At 52.0% G+C, this 17,549-nt stretch overlaps 1 protein-coding gene across 2 annotated transcripts; it reads left to right on the top strand.

Moving 5' to 3' along the window:
• Nucleotides 1–100: 100 nt before the first annotated feature.
• MVK (mevalonate kinase) lies at nt 101–14,029 on the top strand. 2 transcript variants are annotated; one of them, XM_074159598.1, is made up of 10 exons: nt 101–268; nt 566–713; nt 1,784–1,931; nt 3,182–3,337; nt 6,171–6,274; nt 7,336–7,381; nt 8,160–8,250; nt 8,704–8,820; nt 11,964–12,117; nt 12,429–14,029. In XM_074159598.1, exons 1-10 carry the CDS (start codon nt 191–193, stop codon nt 12,578–12,580), a joined length of 1,194 nt encoding a protein of 397 aa, XP_074015699.1. In that variant the 5' UTR covers nt 101–190; the 3' UTR covers nt 12,581–14,029. The 2 variants fall into 2 exon arrangements, with proteins under 2 accessions (XP_074015699.1, XP_074015700.1); XM_074159599.1 differs by lacking the exon at nt 3,182–3,337 and having other exon boundaries at nt 131–268.
• The last annotated feature ends 3,520 nt before the right edge of the window (nt 14,030–17,549 follow it).

The raw sequence follows: 17,549 nt of genomic DNA, 5'->3' as shown, positions 1-17,549 counted from the left end.
CAACGCCCATTGGCCTTCCCCAAGTCCCGCCCCCGTAGGGATCCCGGCTATTGGTTTGAGGGCAAGGAGGGCGGGGCGGAGCGCGGCTCCTATTGGTGAGCGGCGCTGTCAGTCCTCGCCGTTGGAGTCGGGCAGCGGAGGCGGCGGTGGAGGAGGGGGGTTCCTGAGGGGCCGCGTCCCGCTGTGGGAGATGTGGGAGCGGAGCCTGGTGTTGTCCGCCCCGGGGAAGGTCATCCTCCACGGGGAGCACGCTGTGGTGCACGGCAAGGTAAGGGGCCTGCTGCCGCCGGGGGCTCCCGGGGCTCTGGCCCTCCTCGCCTCACCTCACTTCATTGAATCACAGGGTGGTTTGGGTTGGAAGGGACCTTAAAGCCCATCTAGTGCCACCCCCTGCCCTGGGCAGGGACATCTCCCACCAGACCAGGTTGCTCCAAGCCCCGTCCAACCTGGCCTTGAACCCCTCCAGGGATGGGGCAGCCACAGCTTCTCTGGGCAACCTGGGCCAGGCTCTCACCACGCTCAGAACGAAGAAGCCTTGCCTCACGCTGCTTTTCCTCGTCCACAGGTGGCCTTGGCCGTGGCGCTGAACCTGAGGACCTTCCTCCGCTTGCGGCCCTGCGGTGACAGCAGGGTGTGCATCCACCTGCCCGGTGTCAGTGTCAGGAGGAGCTGGGACACCTCCTGCCTCCAGGACCTGCAGAAGGGATTTACAGGCAAGCGCTGGGAGGAGGAAAACGCTCCCTTGTGCATCGCGTGGGGCTCTCAGTCCTGCTTGGCACATTCTGTCCGGTGACTGCGCTGGGACCCCCACGGGGTGATTTGTTCCCCCTGCAGAGTGTTGCTGGGCCTTGTCATCTGTGACCATGCTCTGTGTGTGTTAAACACTACTGTGTCCCTGCATACCCCCAGCTCAGACACCTGCACACCCTCTATGTGCCTCTTGTGGCCTGCCTGGTGCTCTGGTATTTGTGAGTGGCCCTTGCTGTGGCTGTGTCCTCCTGTTTCAGGTTCCCAGGGGCCTGTTCTAGTGCTGTTGCTGCTCAGGTGGTGTTGTAGTACCACCTGAAGCCAGCCAGGAACCACATCCAGGTGTATTACTGATGGGGGGGGGCAAAAGGAGTCTCTCTGAAGCTGGTCTGAGTTGAGGGCTCTTGGGGAAGGCAGGGATATGGGGCCTGTTTTCCTGCCTCTCTGCCCCGTGCCAGCCTCACTTGAATTTCTGCAGCATCTTGTACTGGATGAAGCCCCTCACTGGTGTTTGTGCCACTTCCCTCTGGAGTACCCGGTGTTAATTCCTGTGACCCTCCTGAGCACTGTTTGCTTAGCAGAAAGCGGATCAAAGCCTGCTGAGTCAGAGCGTTGGGTGACCTTTCTCAGCGTTGGCCAAAAGGTCTCTTACACTGATACTTGCTCCTGGCCATTTGGAGACCAGACTGGTATGAAGCGCATCAGAATATCCATGTTTTTAATACAGAGTTTGTGATTTGCCAAGTTCTACATAGTGATGGATGGGCACACTGGAAAATGTAGGCAAGGAGACAGTTGCTGTAGCACAATGCAGGTGTGGGGTGTGGAAACACTAGGTGTTCAAAGTGGCTGCTGGAGATTTTGCTTTTATTTCATCATGAATCCTCAGGTAGAAAGTTTGTAGGTGAAATCTGAAATTGGCTCAATCTGGTTTTGCATACTATAACAGGAGATATTGTTCTTGTAAATACTGCTTTCAAGTTTAACAGTTCCCTGGTTTCTAAGTGTTTGAATTCTCCCTTCCTTGCTTCCATAGCTGACTTTGATGAATCTAAATCCCCCAGCGTAGAACAGCTGGATACACTGAGAGAGTTTGCTGGAATTGCTGCCGGAGCCTCAGCTCCCGAGAGCCTTGCTACTCTTGCCTTTCTGTATATGTGCCTGGCTATTTCGGCTAAGTATGGGTAAGGCTGTTCTTCCTGCCCTCAAATAAACATGCTGTCTCGAGTGTCGTTCACCATTAATTGTTTCTGCAAGGTCACGGGAAGAAACCAAATCTTTGAGGCAAAATAAGAAATGACAGGAAATCTCACTTCTGAGCGCCTCAGGAGACACTCTTCAGAGCTGAGCTGTTTGGTGGGTGGGGTGTCCCAAGCAGGGGGGCTGGGAATCATCTGCTCTCATCTAAGCTTTGAGGTGCTCAAGTCGGAGCAGTTCATCCCACCCTTCCTGCACAAAAGCAGACACATCCCTCCCTCCAGCAGGCAGCTCCCTTCATCCCGGCTTATAGAAAAATAACAGAAATGAGCTGTGAATTCATTGTCTGAGCTAAATCTGATCCCTTTTCTGGGCTGAATCTCCCTAAAACTGTAAGAACTCGGGGTAATCACAGCTCAGGGCTGTTCTATCTTCTGAACTTGACCAAAGCTGTTGATGATACCGGTGTAAGTTACTGGATGGGTGCTCAGGGCAGTGTCTGATGCAGCACTGCCTGCTGTGTTAAAGCAAGTCAGAACCTGACTTCAATATTCACAGCAAAAGAATCAAAGGTTAAAGAATGATGATGTGTAGCCGCATCACAATTTGCTTTGCGGTCTCTGAGCTGCGTGGTGATAGCTCCGGGGCTGTCATCAGCCTGTTCTGAAACCATCAGTTCATAGTTCATGTCACTCACCAGCCAGTGAAAAGCTCCTGGGTTCGATGTTAGGGTCTGTAACACAACCCGGGTGCATTCAGTGGAGAAATGGGGCATGTGGGCACACATAAGTGCGTATTTCATCTTCCCCATCAGCTTGTTGCTCCAGTGGGATGTAACTACGCAGTTATAGATTTGGGATATTTAGGCTTTACTTAGAAACATGTTTAAAATCCTGTTTACAGCAATCTTTGAAGGGTCTCTTTAGGGTGCTACTCAAGTATTTAGTTACTAAGTGCCCCGCTAGCAGCTTGACAAGCTGTGCTAATCATAGATCCGATTCAGCCAGGCTTTGTTCTGGTACAATGCCTTTAGGGAGGCCACTCAGCTGCGCAAACTGAGCACTCGTTGAGCCTGTGTGTGTGTGTGTGCCGGATGTGTGTATATGTGCTGATGTTGCCAGTTTTCAACCAGCTTTTCCTGTGATCAGTCCTAATTGACGTCTTTTTGCCTTTGAAATGTTGTCTCAAGATGGAATTCAAGGCTTTTGCGTTACATCCGCGTGTGTTTGTGTTTCAGAGATGTTCCCAGTGTGGACATACTGGTGTGGTCTGAGCTGCCCACGGGAGCTGGGCTGGGATCGAGTGCTGCCTACGCTGTCTGCCTGGCAGCTGCCCTGCTAACAGCATGTGGAGCTATTTCCTGCCCTCTGAAGGATGGAGAATCCACAGCCAGGTAACACCTCCCATCAGGGAAGCCTCCCTGCCTTGGATGCACGGCCTGGGGCAGCTCTGCTCTCTCTCTTTTGCCTGCACAGATACTGGCACCTCTCTTGGTCTCTCTGGCCAACCCCTGGGCTACGGCTGTGGCCGCAGCAGTGGCACCCTGAGACCAGTTCCTTTCCTTCCTCTCCTGTTGCTGCCCTGTGCTCCCAGCAGCAGAGACATGCCCTGTCCCTGGGCTCTGACCTGTGAATAGTGTGTTTGCAATTCACTTCTGATAAAAGCAACTGGATGCAGAGACTTGGTAAAACTTGCACCATTTCCCTTGTCTAGTCTAAGATATGCATACAAAAAAAAAGAGCTTTATTTTACCAAGCAAATAAAACACACACTATAATGTGGTGAATTTTTTTTAACCTCTATTTCCTCTCTGTCCCTGAGTGTCTTCCAGGTTTTTCTTTTGAGTCCTCAAGGAGTCAAGGATACTTTCTGGTTTTTCTGCATTTTCACAGGAATTTTTTTTCCATGTGTGGTACATTTCCTTCTGATCTCTTGCCTGAGCTTCCCCTTTATCAGTGGCTGGTGAAAGGGAGTTTCTTTCCTTCTGCCCTTGGGTTGCTTTCCCTTGGAGTTCGGTCTTGAAAAACTGGTCTGCTCTGCTGTGTGTGTGAGGAGGCTCTGTTTAAAGATGCGGATCGCAGCTGGAGTGGCAGAACCCTCCATTGTGCGCCCGCTGCCAGGTGCAACCTTTTACGCTTGGCTTCTGTGCGTTTTTGCGTGGGACTGAAAGTGAGAGAGCAACAGGGACTGTGCTCTGCTTCAAAAACAAAGAGTTTGCAGCCTGACCCAGAAACGTGTTCCTGGAGCGGAGCAGTTTGTACGCTGTGCTGGGGTAAATCTCCCGAATAGTCACACGGCGTGAGAAATGAAAGGCCGGTTCCAAACCAGGCAGCGAGGATGTCTTCATTCTCTGCTCACACGTCTTAGCTTCAGCTTGAATACAGCGTATTTATTTTTATATTTTTTTTCCTTCCAGCTGGCATGCAGAGGGGTAAGTGAGAGATGGGGGTGTCAGACTTCAGAAGGTTTTTGCTTAACATCGCAAGAAAAGAACAGCGTGATATAATGACTCCTGTGTAGAGAAGAATCGCAGCCTCTCAAAGAGGATTAAAAACAAGTGGTTTACAGCAAACTGCGCTTCTATTTTGAGTAGCGGTGGTGTGAGCTGTTTTCCTGAATGCTTCACAGATTAAATATTGGCAAGTGAAATGAAAGGTGTGTGGAGCCGGATAAAGACATTCAGCTGAGGCCCAGGGAAGTGGGGAGTTAAAGGAAGCGGCTTCCAGATAGCAGGTGGCTCTCAGAATTTCTGCCTTGCCTTAGCGGTTCTTCTTATTTCGTGTAAGACACTGATGCTTTTCCAAAATCCATGTTTGTGCCTCTGCTCCATCATGTAATACCTGTTCTGGACCCTATAGCCTAAAAACCTGTGGAATGTACGTTCTCACTGCACCAAACGCCAGCTCTGAACTCACCAGAGCATCACTGGTGCTGGGGTGTCTGATACCGCTGTGCATTAGGCTGTTTGGAATCGTGGCTTGGGATGTGTGCGGTGTGTCTGGAGTGCGCCGGGGGTGGGGTAGAAATGTGTGTTTGTGTCCCTCTGTGAGTCTGAGTGTGTTACAGCGGGGTGCAGGAGGGGTATTTGGCTCCCTGGGGGTGTCAGGCTTCCCTTGGGGTGCCCGGGTTTGAGACAGCCCTTCAGTGTGGGGTGAGCGAGTGGGTTTGAAACAGACTGGTGGGTTCTGAAGGTGGTTGTGTGGGTCTGTGCCTTGCAGAAGCAAGCCCCAAGCAGGGCCAGGGATTTTTGAGAGGTGCTGGGAGAGACATCACTGTGGTAGAATTGCGGTGAGGTTGCCGCCAGCAAATGCTTTGTAAGTGGCAGCTCTGTGTTTGCTTTTTGTATTGCTACAGCCCATTAATTAGTATGTTCAGTCAGGGGCCTTGATCCTTGCTGAGTCTGACCCAGCACCAAACTCTTTGTGCCAGCATTTAAACTCTCAAAGGCCTTACCAATTTATGTGACTGCTTTTAAGACAAAACCACAAACCCAGGTCTTTCTGTTTAGCATAACACCTCCTAGATCTGCATTTGGTTCCCTTCTGTGCTCTCAGTACCAGCACCCGGTGCAGCTCAAAGCGTTAGGAGTTAATCGCTAAAAATCAAAGTCTTTGCTGGAGATAGTAAATCAGTTCGAACTGCACCTTTTGACCCAATTTATGAGGCTTCTGCAGCTGAGGAGCTGGCAATTAGAGGCTGAAGCTGCACGTGTGAAATGCGACTTTTACTATTCTCTTCTCACGTTGTGCCTTCTGTGTCTATAAATACACCATCCTGCCTGTTGGGGAGCAGGATCTCGGGCCAAGACGTGTGGTAACACATGGTGTCGGGGAGGTGTGGAGAGGTCTGGACTTGTATTCCATTAAACTGGAGCTTCGCTAGGCCAGGGCTAGGGTCTGCTCCCTGAATCTGCTCCCTCCCTCGCCACTGGCCTGCAGCGGGAGCGCTGGGCAGTGGTTGTGCCGTCTCTGTGGAGCAGCACCAGTTTCCCTCATGGGCTGGCTGTGTTTCCAGTCCCAGTTAAGTGCTGTAAATGACAATATCCGGTCTCTGCCAAAAGAGTGCAGTGCACAGAGGGACTTCACAGTGATGGGGCTTCCCCCAGCAACGGGGTGCCTTGTATGGTTCCTGCTGCTTTTGTATCTCCTGTGGCCTCTGGTGCTTCTCTCTGTCACTGCATGTGCGCTGGTTTCGATGTATATTGGAGTCATTTTCTTGCCTTTCAGGTGGACAGAAGAGGAGCTGACTCTGATTAACAGCTGGGCCTTCCAGGGAGAGCGGGTGATCCATGGCAATCCCTCGGGTGTGGATAATGCTGTCGGTACTTGGGGTACGTGTGTGTTTGCTGCTCCCCAGCACTGAGTGTGGATGTTGAGGAGAGGCTGATGGGGACGTAGAGCAGCAGCCACGTTTCCATTCTCCGCTGCAGAGTGTGCATCAGCTGTGGGAAGGGGGTGAGCAGATGCCACAAGCTGCATTTCTGCAAGTACTAAGGCTTGGTTGGGATTGCTGCAGGGACACTGGACGGAGCAGGTTGTCTCCTTGTACTGAGGTACAACAGAGGGACAAGAAACTCTCAAATTCAGGTCCTTTTTTTTTATTTGAGTGGAGGGAATCCTTTTCCATCTTGGTTTGCCCCATCTGTAAACTGGGACTGGAGCCAGCTGGGCTGTTGGGGACTCGCTGCAGTAACATCAGAGATCTGCAGCCCTCAGGCAAGTGCCGTGGGGCAGAGGCTGTGTTGCAAATAACTGATATTTAAACATTCTGGCGTGAACAAAGAAACCTGATCCTGTCCCAAAGATAAAGCAGTAGAAAATGCAGTTGGACAGCTGTCATTTAGCTTCAATTAGCAGAGACTTCCAAGTGTTTTGGAAGTATCCTTGGAGACTTTTAATAATCTTTCTAATGAGACCTAATCGCAATGCCTCTGTAAAAGTAGGAGCCAAGTGAGACATTCCTTCCGGACAATGAAATTCTACACTGAGGGGTTGCTGCTGACATGAGTGTGCACGTTCAGTCCAGTTTGAAACCTGCGTGCTTGGCTCTGCCCTGGGGAATCATTGCTTGATTCTTTTTTTTTTTTTTATTAAAGATTTAATGCTGGCCAAACTCTTTGCCTTTTAAACATATTTAATGTGATCCCAGAGTAGAAGAGAGCAAAGGGAAAGGCATTGGGTTAACTATGTCCAGCCAGACCCTCTCATTAAGTCAGCAGGGTTAGGCAGATTCATGCTGTCTGGGAACATGGTTCATTTAGCTGGTGTTTCTTGCAATTACTGTCATATGCTCTGGGTGAGGTTCTAAAGATGAAAGACCTTCTGTCTCTTACGACGCTGTGTTATCTCTCAGCTCACTGTGTACTGAGACAATGCATGTATTTTACTTTAGGTGGAGCCCTGAGATACCAATCAGGAAAAATCACACCATTAAAGAGGTAATATTCGAGTTTAAAAATATCGCTTACGTACGGTGGGTGGAATATGTCAGAGAGGCATTGGGTGGATTGATGGGAGATCACTACCAGCATGGCACAAGGGCTTCGTAGCCTGATTTTGCTCTGGGTGTGGGTAGCTCGAATGTTGTCTCGAGTGCTGTTGAGGTGGACAGGAACAATGAAATGTTTGGTCATTATCTGACATTAGATGAATACAGCACGAAGGATCAATATTAATTTCATGGCATTATGGGCAGCAGGAACTGATCTGCTCCTGGCAGCAAATGACATTGAGGGGAGGGGGAACTTTTTGCTTACCTGGTGGTAGGACGGCATGAAAACCAAGCTGCAGAGACAAATCCAGGTCCTGTGTGTTCCCTCTGCCTCCTGCCAATGAAGTATAATCTGACTCCATTAAAATCTTTCACAGTGCATGAAATTGCTCTATTAGCAGTTAATGGCTACTGCTGGCTAGTCTCGCAGATAGTATTTCAAAGGAAAAAATTTGCTTGAAAAACATGGATTTCAGTAAATACATTACAGTCCTATTTATAGCGCTTGTACAGTTCTTCCTTGAATCTAAGAGGAACAAGCCTGAACCCTGCTAGCACTGAAGCACGCAATTAACTTTTTTTTTAAAACTAATGAGACTCCTTATCTTGGGTGTCTTGCTCAAATAGGCCTTTTGAGGCAGAACAAACTGTATCTGTCTGGGCCTTGGAAGCTGCTGGGGGACTGTGAAGGAAAGAGGTGAGGGGATGTCTCCTGTTGCTTCCAGGGTGCCGACACTGAGGATCTTGCTGACCAACACAAAAGTCCCTCGAAGCACCAAGGTCCTGGTGGCTGGCGTCAAGGAGAAGATCCTGAAGGTGCAGCACCTGTGTGGTTGCAGGAATGGAGATGTGGGGTGGGGAGATAACCCTCAAGAGCTCAGATCTCCTCACGTGGGACTGCAGATCTCCTGGGGATCTCTTGGGATCCTACCTGTAGTCACTGCATTCCTACCTGCTGGTGGCTAACAGCCAGCTGCCCTGGGAATGGGGGTTCAGCTCAACTCCTTCCTCTCTCCAGCATTAACAGGGTTTGCCACAAAAATCACCAGTTCCTTCCACCAGTTTCACTCTCTTCCTCCAGTTTCTGCCCGTGGTGCCCTGCAAGGTGGGGGGGGGGGGGGGCGGGGGGGAGATGTCCACAAATGAGTAGCCCTGAGTGGGGTGAGGAATTGCCCAACTCAAAGAGACTGGGGCCAGTTTTATCGCAGTGGTATTAGAAGGCTACAGAGCAGTCTTCTCATATCTTGCCTTCCCCCCCCCCCTTCTCAGTTCCCTGCTATAATGAACCCAGTGCTGGACTCCATCGATGCAATTTCTCAGGAATGCCAAAGTGTTCTGGAAGCGATGCCTGCAAATCCATCACCTGAGTATTACCTTGTGCTGGAGGTAAGGGGCTTGTTCGCCAGTATTTTTAGACACTGTTACTGTTAAACATCAAAATGTCATTTAAAGAACATTAGGTCTAAGAAAAAATTTGATAGCAGGAAATGTTCAGTTCCGAGTGAAACCATGGTCTGTGTGTGCTGCTTTTAATGCCCTTCCTGGAGCCGAGAGACAGAAAATGCTGCTGGTGTCTCTCCCCAGGGGTGCACAGGGAGGGAGGGAGCGGGCCTGGTGCTTTTTGGACCTGTAGCTTCAGAGGTTTTGTTTCCCTTTGCTGAGAAACGTTGAGTGAGTTGAGGCTGAGACGCTGCCTCCCTGTGCCGGGGGCCAGCCACGCTCGTTCTGGCAGTCGCTACCCGTGAAGCGATTGCTTTGTCACTGCCAAGGCTGGAGCGAGGAGCAGGGAGCCCAGCAGCCACTGGTTTGTGATGGACTGGTTACGAGCCAGCTCCCATTGCTCTGCGCTCATCCTGGCTCCAGAGGATAAGGAACAGAGTTGTGCCCAGAGCTGACCTGACATTGATGCATGAGGTGCATACAAAGATCTGTGTTTGTCTTGGCTGTGTTCGAAGTAGGAGAAGCTGCTGTGGTGGGGGGAAACACGCTTCCAAGTGGAAGAAGTTGGGTTTTTTTGCAGTGCTGAGAGCACTGTAATACGGATTCATGCAACCGTGGGGTAAGGATGTGTGGCAGTGTCCCAGCTGAGGCAAACCTGGCCCGGCCCTGGGTGCCAAGTGACTTGGATGGTCAAGAAGCATTTGGTACCAACAGTGCAGTTCCTTGTTGGCATCTGGATCCCTCATGTTGAGGACCTCTGCTTGTCCTTGCTCTCGCTGGCAGGTTGTCCCCACCACAGCTGTGAGTGTGCTCCAGAGGTGCTGTCCCAGCTCTGGGATGGGACAGAGAGCTGCTGTCCCACCTCAGATGGTGGCAGCAGTGCAGGGCCACGCTGTTAGCAGATGGTGGGTACAGCCTTCTCTTTGCTTCAGGCCATGTTGCACCTCACTATATGTGGGTGAGCTGCCACTGGGACAGCAGCAAGCACGGAAGGGTCTCCCATGGGATTCGTAGCAAAGTCCTTCTGCTCCCTTTGCACCAAGAGGATGGTGGGTTTCTGCACCCATTAGGGTGAACTGACCCTCACGAGGGCTGGGCTGCAGGAGATCTGGAGTCTGTTTGCAGTACAACTTCAGACGACTCCTCTCCACATTGCTCAGGCTGTCAGAAGTATCGGGGGACAGGGAAGAGGAGGATTAATTTGAAGCGTGCTTTGAGATCCTCACGTGGAAGATGCCGGAGCAGCCTTGTATACGATCCTCAGGAAGCAGCACTGCAATGAGCAGATTTCTGTCTTGAATCTGTTGGGTTTGTCTTGTGCTTGAAGAGCCCACAGAGGCACAGTTGATTATATGCACTGCATATATATATATATATATTTGGCTGTTTCTGAAATGTGCAGTTCTGGACAGCATTGTATTTGAACCATCGAACTAGTCTGGTGTGTCATAAGCTGTCATCTGATTCCTGGCAGATTTTGGATCAGGAGATGACAGGTGTCTGGGATCATCATAGACAGTGCTGTGCCCTCACTCAGGCATATAAAGAGGCCTCTAGATGGATGTCTGTCCAGCCCAGCGCAGGACTTGTGATATATGCGCTCTGCGTGCGACTGGCTAATTCCTCTCCCCGCATTTGTTTAAATGCGGTACAGACACGCTCCGGAGGCGGGGGAGAGGGACTATTTCTGCATCGTCCCCTCCTGTGTGGCATTGGCAGGAGCTGAGGGAGGGTGATGTGACTGACACCTGCCACGCTGTACCGTGGCTCCCACTGCTCCCTGTGTGCAGCATCCCTCCTGGCTCAATGCAAAGCATCCCTCCCGCTCGCAGGAAGCTGCAGGAGGGAAGTATTTGGTGGCACGGACTGGAGAGAGAAGCGCGGGGCTCCTGTTATTAGGGAGCCTCTCTGGGACTGGTCCCACCTCAGCTGGCTCCCTGCTTGTGACACCCTCTGGGACAGTGATGGGAACAGCAGCCACACATCAGGGAGGTGATAGATTTGGGGTCTCAGACCAGCGTTGTTGAGAATGAGCTTCCTCCACTGGTGGCACTGATGAGCTGGGAGGGCACTGCCGTCCTTGGGGGCCAGGTGTCAGTTTCTGGTCCTGCTCTAGGCTTGCTCTGAGTACAGTCAAAGCCCTTCCCTCTGTTCCTTAATTCCTCACCTCTCGTACTGGGAGGTGAGAAGCTGTAATTCCCACCTCTATGTAGTGTTGTCTGTCGCTTGGGCCCTTTGGTCTTTGCTGCCATGGCAGTGTTTTCCAGGAGCAGTGGCATTTGTGGCTGGGTGGGACAGCATGGCAGAGAGGCAGTTGTAGCTCTGCTTGGAGGGCAGCCTGGCTTGGTGAGTGGCTTGTGCTGCTCTCCCCCGAAAGGGAGGACCCTCTCGACCCCACTTTGTGCTGGGTGCCAGATTCCCAGCGAGGCGCTGGTGAGAGGCCCCTTGGCTCCCAGCCCAGGCCATGCCCATGGGGAGGGAGAAGAGCTGCACAATGCAAACAAGGGGAGGTAACTCCATGTCCCCTCTGCAGCAATGCCATTTCGAACTCAGCTGTGTCAGAAGTCCCCTGGATCTAGTTATGCTGGATGGATTGCAGAGCAGGGCAAGGTGACAGCCAGGAATGAGGGATGCTGGCTTAGTGCCCTTCCCACGGCCAGCGAGGGGGCTTGCACAGTCTCCTGCTCAACACTCCTGTGACAGGGGAGAGGTGAAGCAGTTGGGAGGCATCAGGGAGCACTGATTTAGCACCTGAAATAAATGCCTGTTGGCAGCTTGCAGTGACCAGGATTTTCTCCATCCTCCCTGAGCAAGGAGGTCTGGAGGGTGTTGTACTGCTGTCACTGTGGTGGCCAGCAGCAGCACAAACCATGAGGAAGATGGGGACAGATGAGCAGCCCAGGGCTCAGACCCCAGCCTTGACCTTGGTCCACCAGCCCCAAGACGTGCTGCTGGCCAAACTCCCTGGAGAAATGGGGTAACTGGGAAGGCAGGGCAGCTCCCCTGGACCTCGCTGGGGAGGGAGCCATGGCTTTGAAGAGCCTCTGTCACCACCTGAGCTCATCTCATGCATGTGCCATTGCTTTTAGGAACTCTTTGATATAAACCAACACCACTTAAACGTGATTGGAGTCGGCCATCCCTCCCTGGACAGGCTGTGCCGGGTGACGGCGTCCCATGGCCTGCACAGCAAGCTGACCGGGGCTGGCGGGGGCGGCTGTGGCATTACCCTGCTGAGACCAGGTCAGTAACCCTCTGCTCGCCCTGGGCATCCTTCCCCAGTTCCGTGTGGCCCTCCCGGTGGGGTCAGGTTTGGAAGTAGAGGGTTCACAACCCGCTGTGGTGTGTTGTGAAGCCGTGTCACGAGTGTGGGATGGTGTGTTTTTTGCAGCGTTCCATACAGGGGTGACGCAGTGCCTTCATTTATGTGTGTTGGATCTTCTGGGCATTGGCCCTGCTCCAGGGGACATGTGTTGAAACGTGCAGTGGCCCGTTTCGGTCTCCCTGCAGTGGCCTATCCGACTAACTGGCCGCTCTTGCCTTCCTCTTGGCAGACACCTCCCCGCTGGCCGTGGAAGCAGCCAAGCGAGACTTGTGTGCCTGTGGGTTTGAATGCTGGGAGACCAATATCGGGGCCCCCGGCGTGACCCTGCACTCCTCCTCGTCTTTAGACGCCGAAGTGCTGCAGGCGCTCTCCCAGAGTTAAGCTTCTGCCTCTGGCAAGACCCAAGCTCTTGGCAATGCGTCCTCAGAGCGATCGCTGTGCCTGGAAACTTCTCTCCTGCTCTCCTGTGTGGCCGTGGGCCTCGAGACGCGGCTGCGGAGCCAGTTTTGGGTCTGGTGTCACTGGGAGTGGGGGCTGCGATGAGGATCCGGGAGCAACTGCTTGTGACTTGGGCTTGGTGCGAGTTTGACCCAGGCTCTCAAAATCCTGTTTTGAATTTATTTACTCAACTGCTGTGCTGATCCCAAGGGGCAGGAGGAGAAGGGTCTTGGCTGGATTCCAGCGCGGATAATGACACTTTGCTTGGTTCTGCTGCTTCAGATGCGTGCGGTGTCTCTCCCTTTCTCCCCTGGCGTCCTGCGAGGGCGGGCAGCGAGGCTGGTGAGGTGGATGTGCAGAGAGCTTTTGACATTTTTGGGTGAAAAGCATCTTTGGCAGCTCAGGGCTTGACACTCAGGTCTCCATTTCTCCTGGACTGCAATTCACGGTGGAGAGGAAACCTTTAAATACAGCTCTTACCTGATACTAATTAAGAGTTGGATAACGAAAATGAAAAAAAAAAAAAAGCACATTTTTAATGGTATTATCACTGTTTTCACTCTAATCTCTGATAAGCAGGGTCTGTAGCCAGACTCTGGCTTCTGTTCACGTGCTCGAGGTCTGGTTCAAACAGCAACTGTCACCTGCGAGGAGGGTGGCCAGAGGCAAGGGCAGCCTTAACATTCCTACTTGCCATAGCTCTTCTGGGATCTCTCACACTTAAACGAGCCCAGCCTTGACCCTGCCTGTCCTTGGGTGTGTAAAACGCACGACTGTCAGGGTCCAGGGCAGGTGGAGAAACTGGGGCTGAAGGGGGGTCAGGGGCAGAGCAAACACAAATTTGTTTTCGTTGGAAGTAGGAAAAAAAAAAATTAAAACCCACCTCCTCCAAAGCTGACTGTAACTTACAGTTGGCAAACTATAAAACCTTAAATGCATTTAAACTTACTACAAATGTAAATGCAGGGGTTTTTTTAACTTGTAAAATTTTAATGAGTTGGACCACGAAACTAAAGGGAATTGGCAGGTAAGTGTCTGAGGCCAGAGTGTCTTGAAGTAATGAGCTGACTCTTAGTGGCTGTGGGCTCTTTGGTACCTGCCAAAGAGATTTTATCATTGTTCTGTTTGTCTAGGCTATTTTTATTTCTTTTTTTTTTTTTTTTTAAGTGTAGCTCTGTTCAAGAATTGCTTCAGTCAAAGCTGAGTAATAAATTGGCAGCGGTGGGGGGAGCCTGCCTTCCCCTTCCAGGGCAGGAATTAAAAACAATAATCAAGTGCGAGAGGTTGAGATGTACTAACTCTGAAATCCCGGCGTCACGATGACCAGCTTTACATCACTGCTCAGATGTAAAACTGTCTCTGGTTTTAATAAATTGATGGTTTTATATGTGCAAAGTGTTCTTTGATAATTATGCTGGGTACAAAAGGGAAAAAAAAAAGTACCTTACACTGCTTCAATAAAAACAGGTCTCAGATGCTGGGTTCCTACATGTCTAATTACAATTCCAATTTGCATCCAAGAACGGCTTTACACTAATCACAAGTCAGAAAGCCTGATAAATAATTTACCATTTTCTAATACAGTGTAATCAATGTGAGTCTCTGGAAGCGTGTTTGTTGCCTCTATAACCGCTTAAATGTGTCTGTACTTTCTGCTGGTTCACACAAAGAAATGCCAAATTCAGGGCGAAGAAACTTCGCTTCAAAACGAGATGTCTGGGGTTTGATCCTCGTTAGCGGCTTCCCTCGGAAGGCAGCCCTGCAGTCGGGGTGGGAGAGGGAAGAAAAAAAACCACAATGTTTTGATTTGTTGGTTTAAATCATAATTAAAAACGGTGATTTTAAATAGACCAACTCAGGTCGGGGGGGGGTGTCCTGCTGAGCCCCCCGCCTCCCCGTGTCCTTCAACGGGCAGCTGAGTGTGGCGAGTGTTGTCCCGCTTTGGTTTCCATCTCCTCGCCGTGGGATCCTGCAGCCTGGGATGCTTTTGCCTTCAAACGTCCAGCCTTCTCCTCCTGCCCTCTGGTTTGTGGTGTGATGGAGACGCAGAGGTGACACGGGGAAAGGCGGTGGCCGAGCCTGGCAGCTGAGGTGTGAGTGATGTGAGTTGTGGGACGCAGCGTTGCGGCACGTTCGGTGGGTGCAGCTTCCCCTTTCTGGGAAGGCTCCGGCCGCATCCCGAGGTTTCCTCCAGCCTCTGCTCATCCCACCGCTCCCTGCCGGGGCGGAGGTGGGTGATGTTCCCAGGCTGAGTGAGGGTTTGGGCTGGGGTCTGTGAGACCCCTCTGGGGGAAGCTCCTGCTCCAGGGGGGCAGTGGAAATGCCCCCGGGAAGGTGCTCCCCACCCTGATGCCACGGCTTTGCCAGAGCCGGGCTGTGCCTTCCCTGTGCCATAGGAGCCAGAACTGCCGGAGTCAGCAACTGGAGCCAGTCCCAATTTGTTAGAAGGAAGCGTGGATTCCACATCCATCTGCAAGCACGGGAGTGCCCGCTCCCTCTGTTCCCTATTCCTCCCTCCCTGGCTCATTCAGAGCCTTCTTCCCAGGGTCCCAGCACTGTAATAACCAGGGAGGGGCCAGGGGGGGATATTTGGCACGTGTCCAGCTTCAACTTTTGCAGGGGGAATCACCTCTTTGGTCGCACCAACTTGCAACCACCTCCTGAAATTCCTCGAGCTTCTCACACCCACTTTGCAGCGCGGATGTAGGGAACCCCATCCCTGCGCCTCCTCCCCCAGGACCCTCATGCCCCGCGGGGGCACGGTGCGTGCAGGAGGGGACACGGCCCTGTCCCTCCCTTCAGCTCGTTTTGTGGGGAGCAAATTAAGCCTAACGAGCCTGTTCTTCCCCCAGACTCATCCCCTCCTCTCCTCCGGCCACCCCACAAACACGAGTGCTTTTCCGTCTGCATTGCCCCGTCTGCTCTCTCCGTTCCGGTTTTACGGATGTGCAGCGGAGCAGCGATTGCTGCTGAAGGATTAGCCTGGTAATTTGGCTAATTTTTCTTGAGCTTCATTTTTCACATTATGAGCTTTGCAGAAAGACTAACGATCTTGGGTTTGCCTCTAATAGCCAGCGCGGGAGCGGGGAGAGGAGGCTGTGCTCCATCCTTTTGCGAAAAAAGGGATGCACGGATGCATGGGGGAGTGTGGGGGACTATGGTGGCCTGGCAGGAAGGGACAGGGGGACTTCTCCCCACCGGGGGACACTGGCCCTTTCTTGACAACAAAAAGGAAAACGTTTTGTATAAAAAGAAAAGAAAAAAAAAAACCCAACTTTCAAAATCTTTATTTTCCTTCACTGCCTGTGGATGCTCCTGGTGCACGGGGCAGCATCGCTGCTACGGTGTCCCCAGCAAGTGGGCAGTGCTGGGGTGTCTCTCACCACCCTGGGGGTCTCCTGTCCCTCACCCAGTGGGTCCTCCCCCCTGTCCCCAGACAGCGCCACTCGCTGCGGGTTGGGGCCGGCTGGGTGCCAGGCACAGATGGTATTATTTTTTTTAAAAAATCCATGTCAGCAGTGGCTTCTTTCTGCTCCGGTGAATAGATGCTGAAGAGGCAGTGACATTATTTGAGATAACAGAGAGAACAGAAAAAGGGTCAGTGAGAGAGAGGAAATGTCAGCGCGCAGCCACCGAGGGGGTGGGGGGCTGCTCGGGGCCCTTGGGGCTCCCTGGGGTCCATCCTGGGGATGGGATGGGGCAGGGGGACCCCCCTGAACGCTCAGCACTGTGTGCTCAGCTCTGTGCAGGGAGCCTGGAGGGCTCGGGGCATCTGGGGGTCACCCCTGGGGCTGGGGGTGTCCCAAGGGGCGTCTTGGTGAGCCAGGACCCCCCCCAGTGCCATTTCAAGGACGATTCTTGCATCTCTCGCTGCAGAAGGGTTCCCCGTGCCCTCTGCCGCCCCGATGATAGGGATTTTGGGGCTCCCTCCTTCCTGGGCTCTGGCCGGGGCTTGGCAGTGGGAATTTGGGGTGCCCGGCTGCTCCCCGGCGAGGTGAGCGCCCGCGGGGAGCCTGTCCCCCTCCCGTCTCTCCCTTCCCGCTCCCCTCCCGGCACGCTGAAGGTTTTGAAAGTTAAGTATTACCGTCTGCTTTGTTGTTGCCTAACTACGACAGACAAATTGAGAACTAGTTGTCAAAATGTCAGTGCACAACAAATCAACATTCAAAATGAGTCTCAGCGCTATGTGGTGTATAATTAAAAAAAAATCCTTTTTAGAAATTTCAGCAAGCGTTGGCTCCGCTTTATATTTGTCTGTGTGATTAATAAAGGCAGCTAATTTTCAGACTTTAAAAACAGCTAGAAAATAGCTCCTAATTACATATTAGGTTCCAAGCGGCCCCCGCTGAGCGAGGCTGGTATTGGTGGGCCAGAGAATTTGGCAGGGGCTTAATTACATTCTGAGCATCATCTAATTTTAGTTAAATGTAATGTAATCAGCAGCAGATGTCTGAAATAAAATATGAATTATGAATATGATGAAATTTCATTCTTGAATAAAAAAGTAATTTGCTATTTAGTTCATTAAAGTCGCAGAGGTTTATTAGGGAGCAGGTACACGGTGCGGCTGGGTTGTATTAAAATGGTATTGCAGAGAGAGTAGGAAATTGCATTAAAGGTGCTAAAATATTCCGCCGGGACCATGCGCCGGTTGGGAATTAACATTTACAAAAATAACGGAGCCCCTGGGCTGTCGCCAGCCCCTGGCACCGGCAATTGGCTCCGGAGCTTCTCATTTACGCAAGGTGACATCCCACATCCCCGGGGAGGTCCCTGGGACCCTCTCCCGTTGTCCTGCCCCGGGCATCCTGGGGTGCGCCCGGGCTCGACGCTGGTGAGCTCAGCCCTGTCCCCCGTTATTTGGGGAGGGGGCTCTGGTGGGGGTGGGACCCCCCCGGCACATCCCGACTGC

This window comes from Numenius arquata, chromosome 16, assembly GCF_964106895.1.
Source record: "Numenius arquata chromosome 16, bNumArq3.hap1.1, whole genome shotgun sequence".
Lineage (NCBI taxonomy): Eukaryota > Metazoa > Chordata > Aves > Charadriiformes > Scolopacidae > Numenius > Numenius arquata.
The sequence above is the reverse complement of the archived record's forward strand: the minus strand, read 5'-3'. Positions and strand labels throughout refer to the sequence as shown.